Source organism: Leiobunum rupestre, chromosome 9 (assembly GCF_980474605.1).
Source record: "Leiobunum rupestre chromosome 9, qqLeiRupe1.1.hap1, whole genome shotgun sequence".
Classification (NCBI taxonomy): Eukaryota; Metazoa; Arthropoda; class Arachnida; order Opiliones; family Sclerosomatidae; genus Leiobunum; species Leiobunum rupestre.
The window spans coordinates 31,112,177-31,132,796 of NC_143392.1; the positions used below are offsets into that span (position 1 = coordinate 31,112,177).

Sequence of the window (20,620 nt, forward strand, 5' to 3'; positions counted from 1 at the left end):
TTTAAAAGGTTTCACAGGGGGGGACCCTTAAAATCCTTCAAATTGGCATGTTATATTCTATGGAAATAATTAAAAATCATGTTGTCAAAACGTTTTCGGTTGCCATGGCAAAACGAAAGCCCGTCGCAACTTTTCCCTTGCAGGTTTTTTAAGGTACATGGAGGTGTACACTATACCCGAGTTTGAACAAAATCGGTGATTATCACCTCGGGTCGTCTCCTTGTGAGTCACTTTTCCCAAAATTAGTTACTATTTATCACTTTTTTCAAATTTTTAGATTTCCTTAGCATTGAACGTTAGAAAACTGTCTCACATCCTTTTTTTACAAATAATAAAACAAAATCAAACTCCATTTGCTTTATTTTTTTTAATTAGCAAATAAGCGGTTGAAAAAAGCTATTAGTGTTAAAAACTTTGTACAAGTGGAATTAGCCCAAGTCATGCTTTTTATGATCTAAAAGTGATATAACTTCCTATGGTTATACAGTTACTATTTTGGTTGTGTAACTAGTCAAAAAACGCAATAAAACAGTATTTCTTATACCGTTTTTGTAGATTTTCAGTCACTCTTCGGTCACTTTTTTAATTTTTAGTTACTAAACCTAGGAGGATGGAAATACTGGAGGGGAAATATGGGATTCATAGGCCTGGCAATGTGGGGAATTCGGACATAAGACACTAGAGACACCTAGCGGACACCGTAGTCAAAATTTCGTCCGCGTGTTCGTTGGGACTTGGTTAGAAATGCGTGCCGGTTTTAAAATAGTGTTAAAGATTTATTTATTTTGTCTTCAAATTAAATAAACATCTCCGAAATTAGTTTCGTAGAATCCAGGTTGAATATTCGTGTTTCAACTTGTACAAAAAATCCTTGTGAATAGAATTAAAAGTAGGCAAAATTTATAGAGACAAAAATTTCGGCCTATTTATACGATGGCGCTACGCTCGTATGTCCGAAATTGTATAGCTCTCGCCTTGCCGAAGCTAAAACAGCGAGTCCGTAATGGGGGAATACAAATTTCTGTTCCAGGTACGCAGTATTATATTCCTAGACTAAACTCACTAAATTCTACTGTGTAAGTGAGTATCAGTCCTGAAATATGCTTAATCGCACGAAACGTCCGTAATGAAAAAGGCAAACAAAATTACTGGTAACTCTTTAAAAAAATACTATCTTCTACAATCTCTGTTGATAAACGTAATTCAAGTGTGTAAATTTTCATATTTTAACTAATGATTTTTTCGATCGAAAATATTTGAATTATAATTAACGATTAAAATTGTACGCTAAGCCTCGGTGAACGTGTTTAATTCGAGAGACTAGTACTTGCAGAGGGACACCGTGTGCCCCGTTACAAATATACGGCAGTTATTTAATCCCCGTGCTTAAGCTTTGAAAATCTCAACCCATCTGATCTAATGCGCTAGGTTGTACGCGCTGCCGAACACGACATCTATCGGACCATCCTGGAACTAAACTAGTGGCGCCACTTGCTTTAAGATCAGTGTTCCGAAGTGGAAATATCCAGGTGGACGATATTATCGAAAATTTTGTAAAATTCCGGCTTGGACAAAAGTTAATTTAGTGGCTAATTTGGCCAAAAGTGACCCATATTTTTTTTAACACAGGGATGTTTGTTTTGTTGTTTGGAAAATATTAATACTAACATTGCTCAATGTAAATTAAGTAATATTCAAAATAAAATTCATTTAAAATTTATCTCATCTTTTAAATGCAATTTTTCCCTTGCAAGCCACTATTAGCTACTTTTTGCCATTTTTCCACTTTTTTCACAATTTGCGGCTGGTCTGGATTGTTCTACAAAAAATTGTTTTTTTAGGAACACTTGTTTGTGATATATTGTTGCCTTGAAGTACCGCGTACAATCAAAAATGAAGTTTAGTTTACCCAACGGAAAGTTGTAAGTTTTATCATAGTTTAATGAAGGGTCAAATAATTCGTTGCATCATTCGAAATCTGTACTAATAATCAGCTAGGCTAATACCCAAGGCACCACCTTAGGCCTAAGTCATCAAGTGACTTTTGAAGCCTTTAATTCAGGTGGCCGGGTTACAATGCGTAGGAGGGTGGTAGCAAGCCCTGCTAAAAGTAGGTAGTTTCTTTTCGCCTGTTCTCGGACTAAAAGTGTACTCTTTTTACCCTCAAACGTTTTATTCGCCTGTTCCGGGAATGAGAATTACTCCGCCCCAGAAACTATTCGCTTGTTCCGGAGTATTAGGGCTACTCTTTTTACTTTTTCTGTAAAGGAGTAAATTGGATTTGGTCATCTGCTAGCCAGAATTTATCTGCTAAAAAGGCCACAGGCAGCCATTTTGGAAAAACGTTTTTATTCCGACTCAAACTATTCACCACCACAGAATCGGACTATGATGACGTCATAGTCTTACTCTTCTTACCCTACTCCGAAATCCCAAAACAAGCGAAAAGAAAACACCTATTGGGTGAAGTGAAAAGTTGAGCGAGTTAGTTACCGTTCCGATGTTTTTAAAAAAAGAAAACTTAAAAAAACCTGGTATCTAGCCATCTGCCAAATGTTTTAAACATTACAGGAACAACGGTACACCTGTTCCTGAGTTTGGTGGCTTCCTAAACTCCAATATAAAGTAGACCCCCTTTGCGCCTTAGTTCTTTATCAGACAAAGAAACTTTTGAAAGAATGTAAATTTAAAATTTCTGCTCAAAGAAATGAAAACTTTGTACGCGGAAGTTAGCTTTTAGTCGACACAGTGGCACGATATAGGGTTTTTTTAGCACTGTGTAACGAGCGAGGCCAGGCAAACAGTAGCCAGGAATCTCGCAACTGGTAATATAAAAGTGGGAACACGAGTCTTCCATTAGTGGGCCGCACGAGCCTACTCCGCTATGAATAGAACGAAGCCCGACTATAAGGGGCTCTTTGCGCTCCGAAAAACCCGAAATGTAGCCAGGCATGGCCGATTAGAGCCCTCCTACGTTTCTATAGGTAGTTCAGGGCGCATTAATTCGTTACACTTGGTCCCTACCTCTTTCTCGAAACCCGGGGTAAAGAATGTTTCCAAAAATGCGCGAATAATGAAGAAAATTCGTGAAAATTGTTACAACGCCAAAGGTGAAGAACTTTTTCTTTTGACTATTATCGAATCGATATTGGCAGACTTTTGTGTCGCTTTGACAGGTTGCCGATTACGTATTTATAAGTAATGTTAGTTACCTGGTTTAAACGAATATTTGTTTCGTGATTGAAAACAATTTCAATAGGGAAAATTCATTTATGTCAAGGAATTTGAATGACGGGTCTAAAAGTCAGGGAATTTCAAAATCCGTCTAAAAAATCGAGATACATCAGGGAATTTGATTTCGATTGGAAATATGAAACCTTAACTAAAATATCTTAAAGATTTTAAATTTATAGGGAAATATTTGAGAAATGTCTCGAAGATTTGAGAAATGTCTTAAATATTTGTGAAATGTCTTAAATATTTGAGAAATGTCTTAACTATTTGTGAAATGTCTTAAATATTTGAGAAATGTGTTAAATATTTGAGAAATGTGTTAAATATTTGAGAAATGTGTTAAATATTTGAGAAATGTCTTAAATATTTGAGAAATGTGTTAAATATTTGAGAAATGTCTTAACCTCAACATTCTGAAATACAATGGAATTGGAACTGAAAATCGGGCGTTCGTTTTTTCCCCGTAGTCATATAGAATTATTACCATTCTTTCCAATAAAAGTGAAGAATTCTGACCAAGTTTCCGCATTACGGTCCCAAATATTTGAACTCTTCTCGAGTTTTTCAACTTATTTGCTTAAATGTATTTTCGTCTATAAATTGCCCCAAGTTAATATAAACCGAGTGTGTGGGAGGATCCCCTAGTCTTATTACTGTCAGACTTACGGGCGGGGGGGGGGGCTTATTTTGACAATAGCTCCGATAGAAGAGGGGGAGTGAGAAATTGGGGGTTAAATAATGCTTTGGAAAGGAGTGTCGAAGAAAAGTTAATCTATCTCAGCCGGCGATTGTAATTTCCGTTTCGATTGAAGCCTTATTGAAAAACGGCTTATTGAAAATATCTGGGTGGGGGGGGGTTTACCCGCCCCTCCCCTTTTCCCTCGCTCCTTCCATTTCCGGAAAAAAGAGGAAAAAGAGTTTAACAAAAGAAAATATAAACCTTCAACTCCCCTCGCGGAAGTCGCGGCCCCGAGAAAGAGAGTGCTTTGGAAAGAGGAGGGGCACACTTGGGCCAGTTGAACGTTTTAAAATACATTATTAAAATACCGAAAAAGGATAAAGGAAGACCGCCCCTCTTGAAGGATTGCGATGGGAATTCCCTAAATATTTCTTCGCTTCAAAATGAAAACAATAGAAATAAAGTCGTATCAAAAACGTATTTAGCTTATCGAGAAAGTACCGAGTTGAATTCGTTTAAAGGGAAATTAAACTAAATGGAAAAATTGTCCGCTAACACGTTTAGAAGAATAAGGTATGTATGGTATATTAAGTTGATTTCAATATAAAGTTACTTTACAGATGAAAATGTAATTAATTTAACTTCCAACTTATATTAAATGTAATTGATTTCATTTTACAAAGTTAATCAAATAAAAATGTAATTATTTTTATTTCAAAAAGTAATTCGAAGTAAAATCTAGTGGATTTCATTTTGAAAAGTAATTCGAAGTAAAATGTAATTGCTTTCATTTTGAAAAGTAATTCGAAGTAAAATCTAGTGAATTTCATTTTGAAAAGTAATTCGAAGTAAAATCTAGTGGATTTAATTTTGAAAAGTAATTCGAAGTAAAATCTAGTGGATTTCATTTTGAAAAGTAATTCGAAGTAAAATCTAGTGGATTTAATTTTGAAAAGTAATTCGAAGTAAAATCTAGTGGATTTAATTTTGAAAAGTAATTCGAAGTAAAATCTAGTGGATTTCATTTTGAAAAGTAATTCGAAGTAAAATCTAGTGGATTTCATTTTGAAAAGTAATTCGAAGTAAAATCTAGTGGATTTCATTTTGAAAAGTAATTCGAAGTAAAATCTAGTGGATTTCATTTTGAAAAGTAATTCGAAGTAAAATCTAGTGGATTTCATTTTGAAAAGTAATTCGAAGTAAAATCTAGTGGATTTCATTTTGAAAAGTAATTCGAAGTAAAATGTAATTGCTTTCATTTTGAAAAGTAATTCGAAGTAAAATCGAGTGGATTTCATTTTGAAAAGTAATTCGAAGTAAAATCTAGTGGATTTCATTTTGAAAAGTAATTCGAAGTAAAATCGAGTGGATTTCATTTTGAAAAGTAATTCGAAGTAAAATCTAGTGGATTTCATTTTGAAAAGTAATTCGAAGTAAAATGTAATTGCTTTCATTTTGAAAAGTAATTCGAAGTAAAATCGAGTGGATTTCATTATGAAAAGTAATTCGAAGTAAAATCTAGTGGATTTCATTTTGAAAAGTAATTCGAAGTAAAATGTAATTGCTTTCATTTTGAAAAGTAATTCGAAGTAAAATCGAGTGGATTTCATTTTAAAAAGTAAATCAAAATTAAATTTATATTATATATTTCTGGTAATACCCATTTATAAAGTTTAAATATTTAGTAAACTAATTCAAATATACTTTACCGAAGAAAGCGGCTAACTAAATATCAAGTATGCTTTAAGTCGTCTGAAAGTCTTTCGGTCGTCACATCACGGGACGATTTACCAATATTAGTTCTATAAATATAACGAATTTATCAATTACTATTTCCACGTAGCTCGGTTGATGGTCGTAGATTCCATTCATTTCTATCTCAGACCGCAAAAAATCGCTGGAAATGGAACCGCTTCTAGGAAATCTAAACAGGGCAAATGGAAGTTCGGTTGCTTACAATCGCTCTTTACAATAGGCGCGAAACTACGGCGGAGGAAATAGCTTACGGGAAAAGGAAAGTAACGCTACTCGAAACGCGGTTGAAACGAGTATATAGTATAAAAGACAAAAATAGGCAATTGTTAAAAGGTAGGGGTGACTACGGTCAATTTAAGGCTTCTATTATAGGGTAGCCCGCCTTTGCAACTCCCGAAACAGTTCCTTCAGCCGTGGGGGAGCGCGTTGGACGCCCGCGGAGGAAGCCTAATGGAAGGCTTCGGGGAAGCGTTCCGTAATTGTATCAATGGCCGACGGAGCTTAAGTGGAAAAGGAAGGAATTTTCCACCGATTATTCCGTTGATGGATTAAGCTCACGCGATCTGCCTTTCGTGACGTCACGCTCTCAATTCCAAAACGACGTATCTCCGAAAGAACGCGGGAATTGAGTTATTAGGTGGGAAAATAATAACGTGAGGTAGATAAATAGTCATAGTAACTTTTAACATTTTTGCAAAACAAATTGGATGAATCGCCAAATACGATAGATATATTATATATTCATTAAGATATGTACTTTTCGCTTGCTCTACGACAAAGGTGATAACTAATCTCCACCACTCTCCCCGTATTCGGCTTTCCGTTGCTATGCAACTCGTTTTGAAATTTTTAATATTTAGGCTTAGTTTCTCTATTCGGTGTTATAGTCGCCAGCCAGATTTCCCGCACGGTACTGAAGAGTCCCAAATAGGACGAAACCGGTCTACCGTTGGAATTTCTGGCTATTTTATTTTATTTTATTTAGTTTTTCACTCGAAGATCTATTTGGTCCGAGTTTCGCGTCTTTTTGTTTGCTCGAAGACCTATCGCTACGAGCTATTAGTAAGTTTTTAAATTTCTTCAAATTCGTTTAGGGTTTAGCTTTATTATCCCTTTTCATAATGGACTAATCTACTTATTCGCCAATTTTATCACCTTTTATGATATACTAACATATTATCTTATTAGTTTCTATATATACCAATAGATCGAAGCATTTTTAATTTTCTGAAAGAGCCGATACTTGCTTTAAAGAAAGTGCAGCCCCATCGTGGCCGCTTTTTGCTGATTGTCTCTTTATAAAAGACGTGTTTACTTAAAATTACAGTAACTCTAGCCATATTTTCTATATGAGAAATATAATTCCGATTGAAGCCCACTTAATATAGTACTCATTACCACCAACAGATGGCATACCTCGTCCAGACAATTCACTTTTTTCTTAAATTTCACTGAAGGTGTTTCCACCTACAAGCATTTTCTCGAAGCTTTCTTTTAGTTTTTATTATATTTTATTTTATAGTCGAGACTTATAAACCGCAAAATCTAAAAGATTTAATTTTCATTTAAAATTAATTTTCGTTCCTTACATTCTATAAGACCGAAAGGAAAGTGAAACCTTGGCTATAATTACACTAGGGTGACCAGATTTCCTATATTACCTATATTTTCCTAATTTTTAATGCCTTCCTATAAGTTCCTTTATTTTCCTAATTTTTAATGCCTTCCTATAAGTTCCTTTATTTTCCTAATTTTTAATGCCTTCCTATAAGTTCCTTTATTTTCCTAATTTTTAATGCCTTCCTATAAGTTCCTTTATTTTCCTATACAGGGTAGAAGCCTCAGCCGTGGTCCAGCCTCGGTACTTCTCCTAGTACACCAGAGTGCTGCGGGTGGAACACTTCTACAGGCGCTGGTATTCCACAAATAGACCAATGGCATAATTAGAAGCGCATCTTTATCCAATCGCCCGAAAAAGCATTTGGAGGATGCGTTTCTAATTCTCTCATTGGTCTATTTTTAGACTAGAAAAAGTACCGAGGCTGGACCACGACTGAGGCATCCAATTCTCACATTGGTCTATTTTTGGCCTACCAGCGCCTGTAGAAGTGTTTCTTCCGCAGCACTCTGGTGTACTAGGAGAAGTACCGAGGCTGGACCACCCTGTATATTCATATAATTTCACGGTCTTTGGAAAATGAAAGAATTTTTTGGTACGTGTCATAGAACATCTTTTGAAAACACAGCCACTTTCGAACAAAATCTTGAAATGTCCGGGCTTTGTAAAATCCGCTAAGTGATCCAATAATGCAAGAAAGCAGTGTACAAAAAATATCAATATTCAATAGGTGATTCGAGTCAAAGCATGTCGATATGCAATAATGGCATTATTATTTTTCCCTATATTTTCTTATTGAGTTTCCTATAATTCGCCTAATTTATTTCCTTTATTTTCCTATAATTATCCTATTTTATTTCATATTTTTCTATAATTCGCCTATTTTATTTCCTATATTTTCCTATAAGTATCCTATTTTATTTCTCATATTTTCCTATAATTCGCCTATTTTATTTCCTATATTTTCCTATAATTCGCCCAATTTATTTCCTATATTTTCCTATAATTCGCCCAATTTTTTTCCTTTATTTTCATATAATTATCCTATTTTATTTCCTATATTTCATATAATTCGCCTAATTTATTTCCTTTATTTTCCTATAATTATCCTATTTTATTTAATATTTTTCTATAATTCGCCTATTTTCTTTCCTATATTTTCCTATAATTATCCTATTTTATTTATCATATTTTCCTATAATTCGCCTATTTTATTTCCTATAATTCGCCCTATTTATTTCCTATATTTTCCTATAATTCGCCCAATTTTTTCCTTTATTTTCCTATAATTATCTTATTTTATTTCCTATATTTTCATATAATTCGCCTATTTTATTTCCTATATTTTCCTATAATTCACCTATTTTTACCTATATTTTCCTATAATTATCCTATTTTATTTCTTATATTTTCCTATAATTATCCAATTTATTTCCTTTATTTTCCAATAATTCGCATCTAAAATTTTCCTATAAAATTTTCAAAAACCTTTCTCTGAAATTTTAAGAAAATTAAATATTGCGCTTGTTGCAGCCTACTTCCAGGGGCTAGTAGGCCACACTTTGAAGCTCTCTGGCGCTCTTTTAACTCATCGTAGGAAAATCGGCAAAAAATAGGCATACTTCTCAACTCACCCCCTAAAACTCCTGAAAATTTTTGCATTATCTTTGAAACACCCTGTAGAGTCAAATAATTCCAATTTATTATTTTCATAATAGAAAAATTCTAATTATAACGAAAGTAACGAGTTTTATTTGGAATACTGGAATTTGGAGATACCTGCTTTCGTCATTGGGATGTAGCTAAGAATCGTTTCTCTGCCCACACGTTCGATTCGAAATAAAGTTGAAGGTTTGGGAAACTCCCCGAGGATCGAATATATATTTTTACATCGATAGCGTTCCTCCTAAAATTCTGTGGGCTTTATGTTGCTATAACGGTTTTGTGTATCACTAACGGGAACTCCGAATTCTTCGTGGCTGAGTCTCGTTCCTGCCCTGTACTGCCATTGATTTCTTCCTTCCGAAAACGTGTTTCAAAGACTGCGAGAACCTTACCGCATCGGTAATCCATACCGGGTTTAATTTGTACCTTTTAAGGCTTTTTCGACCCGCATGTAGCCTACAAATACTATTCAATAAGAAATTTCATATATATACTTTATATATTATTGTATGTAGAATAGATAGAAATTTAAAAAACTTGTCGAGGCTGACGGTAATAGTGGCACAACGGGCTTGTCACCACCCTCCTATGCATTGTAACCCGGCCACCTGAATTAATGGCTTCAAAAATCGCTCGATTACTTAGGCCTAAGGTGGTGCTTTGGGTATTAGCCTAGCTGATTATTATTATTATTATATTATTTATATATAGAATAGATAGATATTCGTATATAGAATAGATAGATATTCGTATATAGAATTGATAGATATTCGTATATAGAATTGATAGATATTTGTATGTAGCATTGATAGATATTTCTGTGGAATAGTTAGATATTTGTATATGGAATAGATAGATATCTGTATATAGAATTGATAGTAATATTGGTGTATAGAATTGATAGTAATATTGGTGTATAGAATTGATAGATATTTGTATATGGAATAGATAGATATTGGTGTATAGAATTGATAGATATTTATTTGTAGCATTGATAGATATTTATTTGTAGCATTGATAGATATTTATTTGTAGCATCGATAGACATTTACATGTAGCATTGATAGATATTCACTTGTAGCATTGATAGATATTTGTATATGGAATAGATAGATATTTGTATATGGAATAGATAGATATTTGTATATGGAATAGATAGATATTTGTATATGGAATAGATAGATATTTGTTTATAGAATTAATAGATATTTGTTTATAGGATTAATAGATATTTGTTTATAGAATTAATAGATATTTATATGTAGCATTGATAGATTTTAATCTTTTTCCCCACAATTTATACTCAAAGTTCTACAACATCCAATTTAAGTAGAAATCGGAACTCGCCACCGACCGTGCGTCGCTCGTCGTTATTAAATTCAATCGAGAAAGCCCCTTAACGTTGTGTGGCGCCATCTTCACCATAGTCGGAGTAAAAATTTATCTCATTGTCCGTCACTCTTTTTTCTCAGTCCCTCCATCTGTCCAAGTCGGCCAAACGAAGAAAAGATTGGTGGCCACAAATTGCTTTGTTTTTTTTTGGAATAAATCCTTTCAAAAATTTAGCGAGCCGTAATTGACTAATTTAGTTTTTAAAATCGACTTCGCGAGGTTAACCAACCTTGATTTACTCGAAGCGAATAAACAATAGAAGAGTAGTTAAGTGCTACGAGCGAAATCCTCTTAAAGCGAGTGGACTACTTATTTCGAGCAAGGCTTACAAGCTGTCGTCTGCTGCGAGGACAATGCAGTCCCAGGAAGGGAAACGGGGCTTAAAAGCGGGCTGCCCCAAAAACCCCAAAGCGCCCAAAGCCGCTTAACATCATTTCCTTCAATCGCTACTTCCGGTTTCTCTGCCCCCCCCCCCCCAAGCCCCCCTTTTTCTCTCTCTTTCGCTTGGAGTGCCTCATTTCCGGTAATAGCAATTTAGCGCTGAGGCGCTGAACAACAAAGACCTCTTTCTCTCCAGGCAAAACGCCCACCCGTTTTTACGGGGCTAGGGACCTGGTGACGAGTTATCGTTGCTTGATTAGCATAGACAGGGACACACTGCCGACGCGAAATCCTTTGTTTTCGTCAATTTACAATCTTAGCTGCCTCCAGAAAATAAGGCGCGAAAGCGTGTAAGCCTTTGCAGAAATGATGACTCGATGGAATCTATAGGAGCAACAAACACAAGGAGAACGCGGCTAGCCTTTAAACAGGCTAACGCTGTGTTGTGTACAAATTTCATTGGACGAGCCTTTACGCTGAATGTTTTACGGGCGGGGGGAAGACAATTTCCGGATTTTGCCCCTTCCGACGGCAGCAGGCGCTAGAGCGTCTAACCAATGAAAACTGTACGCAAGAAAATGCACGACTTCTGACGGGTTGCTTTCTCCTAGTGTGTGATGCTGTGTTTGTTGCTCCTAGCTGGAAGAGACTATACGGACACTTGCTAAATCCAACCAAAAATTTTAATACAATGGGCGGTATATGTCACTATAAAGGCCTTAGATTCGTTTGAATTTGGAGGATGGATGAGGCTACAGAATCACGACTGAGACATGCGAAGAAACGGGAGGTGCTATCTGAAATTCGTCTACAATTTTTCAAACAGTTCTATGCAGCTTTATTTAATTTCAGGGTGACCATTCTTCCTTTATTTTATTTTTCCTATATTTCAATGCTTTCCTTCATTTCCTATAATTAAATATTATTTTGTATTTCGCGCGGTTTTTTCGAGTTTCCCGCGTGCCTAGTTCGCTTTTAGTAATACAGATGGCGCTCAATGTACTAAATCGCTTTGATAAAATGTAAACTGCGTCTACAAAAACTGCACTGAATGGAATAAAGAATATCGTCAAGGATGATAAAATTAGCGAATAAGTAGATTAGTCCATTATGAAAAGGGACGATACAGCTAAACCCTAAACAAATTTGAAGAAATTTAAAAACTTACTAATAGCTCGTACCGATAGGTCTTCGAGCGAACAAAAAGACGCGACACTCGGACCAAATAGATCTTCGAGTGAAAAACTAAATAAAATAAAATAAAATAGCCAGAAATTCCAACGGTAGACGGTTTCGTCCTATTTGGGACTCGTCAGTACCGTGCGGGAAATCTGCCTTGCGACTATAACACCGAAAAGAGCAACTAAGCCTAAACATTAAAAATTTCAAATCGAGTTGCGTAGCAACGGAAAGCCGAATAGGGGGAGAGTGGCGGAGAATAGGATATACGAAATGTAAGCTTAGAAGAAGTTCCTTTTATATTAAAACAAATTAAAATTTTATTTCTGCAAATTTTCCTATATGTTCCTATATTATCAAAGAAAATACTCCTATATTTTCCTATAAATCGACTGTTGAATTTCCTATATTCCTATAAATTGTTTGGGGTTTTTCAGTGGTTACTCTGTAATTTATAAAAGCACCAACTCTAGATGATTTAACTATGACAAACCGAGTGAATTTTCGAACCCGCGTATTTATAGTCCTTCCTCTTTTTCGCGTTAATTGCTTCGCCTTGGATTTGATTGACGTCGTCAACGTCATTGTCAAAATATGGCACGACAAGGTGACAGTTGGAAGGTGTCCTTCAGTGAAACACTGTATCTAAGCTTACTTAAACTACCGGCAGTTCAATAAAATAAAATATGTTCGTCCAACTTAGGGTACGTTCAGTAACGCTCATCAAAAACATCGCTGAGTAATCGATGCCAACCGTTCAGTAACTTCCTACGTCACTATGACGATAAGCAAACGTAAAAAACGAATTTTCCCCAGATTTGCGTTACTGAACGTACCCCTAGTGTAATAGGTCCGATTGCTTGGAAATTTTCAAAGCACTAGTCTTCTCGAATTTAAAACGTTAGCTGTCTTATGAATTGGGAATAGTACGGCTAGAATGACAATTTCAATCTGACTTCCGCGAAACAAATTTTTCCAAATTGAGAACTCTATCATTTGTCGGTGGCGCCATCCGCTGTTAGCGGCGGGAACTACATCCTATACAATTGAAGTAATAGTACTCATGTATTTTGAAAGTGATAGATGGCGCCACACTTATAATGATAGAGTTGACAGCTGAGCGCGCCGACTCGAAATTGCAGAATTGGTTTCGCGAAACCACGACTCCCGAACGAGCCTATGTCATTCTAGCGGTACTGTTCCCGATTCAATGGTCTCAACATAGTCATAATACATTGATACAAAGACTGTCAAGCCAAGACTTAACCATTCACTATTGGTTTTTTTCGTTTCAGTTTCTTGCGGCTGCCCCCGCAGCCCAATTTCCAATGCGGGCACGCTCTTCATCAGCAGCTCAACGCGGCGGGGCCCAAGTCGTCGGCGTCGGGGCTCGGCGTGGGTCGCCTGGGAGGGGTGATCCCCGGCGCCCACCTCAACGCCATGGTCAATCCACACGCTTCCAACGCCCAGCTGCGCCTGGACGCCAAAGTTCTAGTCTTCGTTGAGACGCAGTTCTCTCCGCTGGGACGGCTCATTCGCGAAATGCTCGAGGCGGCCAGGATGAAGTGAGTTCTGCCTTTGCGCCACCTAGGAGCGACAAACGCGAGGAGAACGCGGCTAGCCTTTACACACGCTAACGCGGTGTTGCGTACAAATTTCATTGGACGAACCTCTACGCTGCACGTTTTACGGAAAGGGGGAAGACCGTTTCCGAATTTTCCCCTTCCGACGGCAGCAGGCGCTAAATCATCTGACCAATGAAAAATGTACACGAGGAAATGCACGACTTTTGACGGGTGGCGTTGTCCTTGTGTAGGGTGCTGTGTTTGTTGCGCTTAGGTGGCACTCTGTTTGAAAGCGGACATATCTGTATAGAGATTATGGGCTTTGTACGCTATTTGCATCGCGCATTCGAGCTTTAGGGCTAAGTAGGTCGACAAACTTGGTTTTATGTGACATATTTGGAAGCGAATTACGGACTCGGTCTGTTTGTCAGGCGGCTTGGCGGCTTTTAGTTATGACGTCGTACATTTCTATCCGTGACCTTGGTGTCATGCCCCCCCCCCCTCCCTACTAAGTGTTCTTACAGGGTTGACACACTTCAGGAAAAATCAGGGAATTTATAAATGGGCCTAAAAAGTCAGTGAAAGGTCAAGGAATTTTAAGAATTTGTCAGGGAATTCATTTTAATATTGACACTTTTTTAAGGTAATTTTACTCCAGATCTATGGCAAATTCTGCTATTATTATTATTTAGATCTTTGAAAGGTTTTTAACTTTTGTACTGAAATATAAGATTATTAATTTATTAACTTCTGATTAATATAATTTAGTTAAAAACTGTCTAATTTTGACCTTAAAAAGTCAGCGAATAAACTTAAAATGGTCAGGGAAATCAGGGGATAGTCAAGGAATTTGAATCTTTTAATATTGTGCAACCCTGTCTTAATTCTTACCCCAGCGAAAGGGTAACGTGAGCAATCTGTACCTTATATTATGGATAAAATATAATTTAGTAATAACTGACTAAGAGATTTGTATCTAGTTTCTAGTTCATTATAATTATATACAAACAGGGGCGGACCGTTAACTTTGGGGCCCCCGGACTGTTTGGGTCCTACTCAATTAACCCAAGTTTTGGTTAGTTGTGGCAACTCATACGTCATTTTGCCTAAAAACTGTGTTTTTACTCTTTTTATTTTTAGTTCAAATTGTTTTTATTATTTTTTGACAGCGAAGGGGGCCCTGGGTTGCAGCCCATAGAGACCATGCTTAAATCCGCGCCTGTATACAAACATTATAATGCAGCGCCAAACTGATTTAGCAAAATTTTTCCACTTCAATTCATTTTTCTTATTTTTAATTGAACTGCCACTGCACTATATTTCAGGCAGGGTTGGCACAATTTTGCCAAGGGTGGAAAAATCTAGATTTTTCGGCGGTTTTTTCCACCTATTGTTTTCCTGTTAAAACCGTGTGGAAAATCGGACTTCCATGGTTTTTTCCACCTCTAGTGGCAAATTTCAATAAAAAATAAATAATTAAAGCAGTATATTCTTCTATTCTATTCACTCTTCTTCTGGCCTTTTTTCACCTCTAATATTTGCAATGACCAAATTAGTCACTTAATAGATATATCAATGATTAATTTAGCATGAAAATAGTTTTTTCCACTTTTTTCCGGTTTTTACCAGTTTTCCCCACATGTCCCGGCAAAAACAGGTTTTCGCCAACCCTGATTACAGGAAATTGAACAGCAGTTAGAAGTAATTGGGTATTTTTATAAGGGTAGGAAACCGATGAGCAAAGTTGTTTAAACTCAATATTAAATTTTTACTGTAATGGAGCATTTACAGGGTGACCACGCATATATTTAAAAACAATTCTGTACTTTCAATGTGTTCCTTTAACTTCCTTTAATTACACTACTTTAAATTTTTTCCTTCATTTGTGGTATTTTTCGGGCTTCACCATTGCAAAATTATGTATTTGCCCTTTGGATATCTAAATCTACAAAATTAGAAATTTATATTTTCCTGTAATTTTAATGAAATTTATCCTATATTTTCCTGCAAATTTAATTAAATTTTGCCTATATTTTCCTGTAATTTTAATGAAATTTATCCTTTATTTTCCCGTAATTTTAATGAAATTTATCCTATATTTTCCTGTAAATTTAATTAAGTTTTGCCTATATTTTCCTATAATTTTAATGAAATTTATCCTTTATTTTCCCGTAAATTTAATGAAATTTATCCTTTATTTTCCCGTAATTTTAATGAAATTTATCCTTTATTTTCCTGTAATTTTAATGAAGTTTATCCTTTATTTTCCTGTAATTTTAATGAAATTTATCCTTTATTTTCCTGTAATTTTAATGAAATTTATCCTTTATTTTCCTGTAATTTTAATGATTTTTTTTTCCGATATTTTCCTTTATTTCGCAAAAAATCTATCCTATAAAATCCTATAAATCGACTTAATATTTCCTATAAGATTTTGAATTTTCTGTGGTCATCCTGCATTTATGTCAGGGTCGCTAAACACTTTCGTCCATGCCTAGTGCCTACTCAATCTCTATGCACGGCTCTACTACGCAAATGCCCTGGGAAAACTATAATGTAACAAAAATGTTATCGCAACTTATGTTTCATACAATATGCTAGAGATTCAATCTACTCTAAATTCCTGTCTTAGCGAACGAAATTAGAATGACACTACCGCCATCTCTAGATACTTTTCTCATCCGCCATTTAGCAGACGACAGTTTCCAAAGTCTAGTCTCGAAAGCATTGTTAAATAATAGTTCAACAATGAATATAGGGATTAGGGTTGGCGCTATGTTTGCTAATCGCCATGCCAGGGTGGGACCAGGTATAATAATAAATAATAATAATAGCTTATTGGTAATAGTGAGTGTAGGGAGTTGTTGGCTCGCGTGGCTTGAAGGGCTTGCCACCGCCCTCCTACGCAATTTAATCCGGGTACCGGTAATTGGCTTCGTAAGTCACTAGTTGAATTTATTCATATTCAACCATGAATATAGAACAGTAGGTTATACACCTGGTACCATCATTATTAAAAAAAGGCTGGACTTTCTGCCGATTTACGTCACAACGGCTATTTAAACGGGCCAATCACTCCGCGTAATTTCAAAAGTGCTTTTAAAATGTCCGTTTCTACCTATATGATTAGTTTAAAAGACATTCTTTCCACCTATTGTGATAATTTGAAGAATCTATCATTAGTTCATAATTTTTATATATTTGTCTACCGCTAGGAATTATGTTTGAATTTTGTAAATATCATTTTCAATTCAGTCAAAATACTTGATAAGTATCACAGTCAAGACTGAGTTTCTCATTCCCTTCTGTTAACAAACGTAAACCAAAATAGTCTATATGTTTGAGCCTTTGTGGTTTTAAAATTAGTTCCTCCTTATCAAGGGCTAACCTAGCAACAACCTTTTGGGTTAATTCTTCACTCGCTAAATTTATTTTAGATTAATTAAAACTAATTTCACGCGCATAATTGATCTTATCAAACGGACTTAAAATAGTTATGGACGCGAAATTTTAGGCAAACGTCTGTATCCGGTGACGCCACTGTGGGCGGGGTTTTTAAAAGCTCAGCCTTTTTTTGAACGTGATGGCGCCAGTATCATAGTATTCATGGTTGAATATGAATAAATCAGGGTTGGCAAAAACAGGTTTTTGCCGGGACATGTGAGAAAAACTGGTAAAAACCGGAAAAAAAGTGGAAAAAACTCTTTTCATGCTAAATTAATCATTGATATATCTATTAAGTGACTAATTTGGTCTTTGCAAATAGGATAGGTGAAAAAAGGCCAGAAGAAGAGTGAATAGAATAGAAGAATATACTGCTTTTATTATTTATTTTCATTGAATTTTGCCACTATAGAGATGGAAAAAACCATGGAAGTACGATTTTCCACACGGTTTTCAACTGGACAAGCATAGGTGGAAAAACCGCGGAAAAATCTAGTTTTTCCACCCGGTTTTTTCCTAGAAATTGTGCCAGCCCTGGAATAAATTCACGCTTGGGGCTGTACGGTTCCTAGCTGCAGGGCTCCCACCAGGTCCCTAAAATGCCTAAAAGCCCCTACTTTTTTTCGAGGTCCCTAAACCACCATAAAATTGGGATTTGGTCACTAAATCACCCTATTTCTAGTACATTTGGTGAAAAGTACCATCGGCTTAAAATATTTCGTAGAAAAGCGAAAAAAAACCCGATTTAATGTGATAGAATTATTACAAAAAATTTATAGTCATTTTTGGGATTGATAAAAGTTTTTTTAGAAATTAAAACTAAGTACTTAATTTTTGTGATAAAACATTTTTTTAAATTAAAACTAAGTCAGTTTTAAAAATTTGCTGCTTTTAAAAGTATAAATAAAGATCTTATTTTTGTTTATTAAAATGGTCCCTATTTGGTTCCTACTTTAAAATATTTGGTTCCTATTTCACCCTATTTCTAGCCAGAAAAATCCCCTATTTCCCTATTTTTTTTTGAGATTTTGGTGGGTGCCCTGTAGCTGATTATTTACGGAACATTGGTTTTCAAAATAGTCTTTTGTAGCATCCAGTTGAAAAATGTATAAATTCAACGAATGATTTGGTCGACTAAAATGGCGGTATTATTTGGTTCAGGTTTAAAGTGGAAATAAAATAAAAACTGGTAAAAACAGGAAAAAAGTGGAAAAAACTCTTTTCATGCTAAATTAATCATTGATATATCTCTTAAGTGACTAATTTGGTCATTGCAAATGGGAGAGATGAAAAAAGGCCAGAAGAATAGTGAATAGAATAGAAGAATATACTGCTTTTATTATTTATTTTTTATTGAATTTTGCCACTAGAGGTGGAAAAACCATGGAAATACGATATTCAACACGGTTTTTAACAGGAAAACAATAGGTGGAAAAAACCGCGGAAAAATCTAGTTTTTTCCACCCGGTTTTTTCCTAGAAATTGTGCCAGCCCTGGAATAAATTCACGCTTGGGGCTGTATGGTTCCTAGCTGATTATTTACGGAACATTGGTTTCAGCGTTGCCAGGCGTACCATAATTATGGTACACTTCAATAATTTTACTTATGGTACGCTTTTTTGCAATAATTTCCTTAAGATGTACCATATTTTCAATAATTTTTACATAAATCGAATATTATGATTTTTATTCATGTTCAGCCCCATAAAAACAAAATTGTCTGGAGCTGTAACCATAGACAGTATAATATACCGTCTATGCTGTAACTCATAATTACTAAAGTTACAGTTTGCGGCAGTTTGACAGTTCTGTTCTACTCAGCTCCAGCACGATAGCGCCATCTCTTATTTTTCCCCAAAACACAAAACCACCGACTTCCGCCTTAATATCTCTAAATTGGGTGGTTTTGACTCATGTTTCATAAAGAAAATAATATTAAATTTTTAAATAACTACAAGTTCTCTGAATAAGAGGAAATGCAATAATTTTTCCTAGAATTCAATAATTCTCGATCAGGGGTGCAATAATTTTCAGTTTTTGACCTGGCAACGCTGATTGGTTTTCAAAATAGTCTTTTGTAGCATCCAGTTGAAAAATGTATAAATTCAACGAATGATTTGGTCGACTAAAATGGCGGTATTATTTTGTTCAGGTTTAAAGTGGAAATAACGGGAAAGAGCCTTCCTCTTTTGACGAATCTGGACAAAGGCAAGTTCGCCGTGATAGTTTTCGAGAACTTGGACAAATATTTGATCATGAACCGATGGAACCGGGACCTATTGGACAAGTACTGCCGCGAATACAACGTCGGCATTATAGGCTTCATGCGCAAGAGGGAAGAAGCCGTCAAAGGAGCCCAGCTCAAAGGTAATCGACGGTTCCCTTTGCTCGAGAGTGACGTACTAATCGCTCATCCGCGATCTCAGGTATGCCGCTGTACGTGGACACGAACGTGGGCCTGCAAAATTACCGCGTCAATCCGTCTTCCCCCATTTTGAGACTGACTCGAGCCGGTGAAATTTATTCGGGCGACCTTCCCGGGGAAGATTGGACGGTTTTTTACCCCAATCATTCCACGTACGAAGCCCTGGGCCTGGCTCACGCCTTGACCGAGACCAACGAGGTCGACTACGGAGAAAGTAATCGCACCAAAAAGAAGACTGTCATCACCGTGGTTCAGGTAAGAATGCATCTCATATTTTAATTTCGGAGATTGGCTCGTTTTCAACTCGCACTGGCCGAGCTGATATTTCTATTAAAAGCGAATTAGGGCTAAGATCCTCACCAACAGTCGGCTTGGAATGTGGAGATTGGGAAGAGGCTCGTACGCCGTGGTAGATTGGAATTGTTTATCTAATCGAGGGAAACATTCCCAGGATTCCTTTTGGCGGGCTCCCGCATCAACGCGATATCGCCACTCCCGAACCGTTGTTTCTAAGCCAGCCGCCCACTGCGTCTTCGCGTCTCCTTCCGGGACCCTTTGCTTCCTGACAAAGACAATGTCTCTTGTCGGGCTGCGACTATAGGTTATGGAGAGCCAGTGAGAATCTAGCTCTGTAGATATTACCAAAATATTTGTTTAACACCGCCTGCGGTTCTATTGCGGTCGAGGGGTAAGACAGTCTCAGATAATCTGTACACCGAGTTCGTGCATTTAGCACTGTTAAAGGTACATATTTTCAAGAGTTCGCGAGTTCCATTCAGCACTGTCAAAGGTACGGCAGTGTACACCGAGTTCGCAGAGTGTCTTACCCCTCGATTGCGGTAGGCTTTATGATGACTTCGTGTTTTGACGTCATCGGATGTTCATCAAGGTAGGTGAGCTCGACTTGGTACGGTAACTATGGGATACGTCTTTGATAGCGTGAGACTTCATCGTTGAAAATTAAAAATATCTAAATAAGCGGGCGGCGAAGCAATATATGTTTATTTTATATAATATTCAGCTTTATACGTACGTTTTTCAGGTCTATTTAGTTTCACAATGTAAAAGGTAGCTCTAGTTTTAATTAAATGTTAACTCTAGTTTTAATTAAATGTTAGATTATCAGCTAGGCTAGGCTAGGCTAGGCTAGGCTAGACTAGGATAACACCTTAGGCCCCAGTCACAGTTATTGCAACAGGATTACAGTTAAGCAAACGGGAATATTTATTGTTGTTTAGTTAGCGACTTGCACAAAATTTCTAGTTAGACAATGAATAACGATG

At 36.3% G+C, this 20,620-nt stretch overlaps 1 protein-coding gene across 2 annotated transcripts in view; it reads left to right on the forward strand.

Annotated features, from left to right (window-relative positions):
• Nucleotides 1-20,620, forward strand: part of sfl (N-deacetylase and N-sulfotransferase sfl) — a 259,871-nt gene that overhangs the window by 177,282 nt on the left and 61,969 nt on the right. For both annotated transcript variants that reach the window (XM_090159288.1, XM_090159289.1), the window contains 3 exons: nucleotides 13,199-13,468; nucleotides 19,065-19,279; nucleotides 19,339-19,592. In XM_090159288.1, coding sequence (XP_090015414.1) covers nucleotides 13,199-13,468; nucleotides 19,065-19,279; nucleotides 19,339-19,592 — 739 coding nt within the window. The remainder of the gene's footprint in view (nucleotides 1-13,198; nucleotides 13,469-19,064; nucleotides 19,280-19,338; nucleotides 19,593-20,620) is intronic.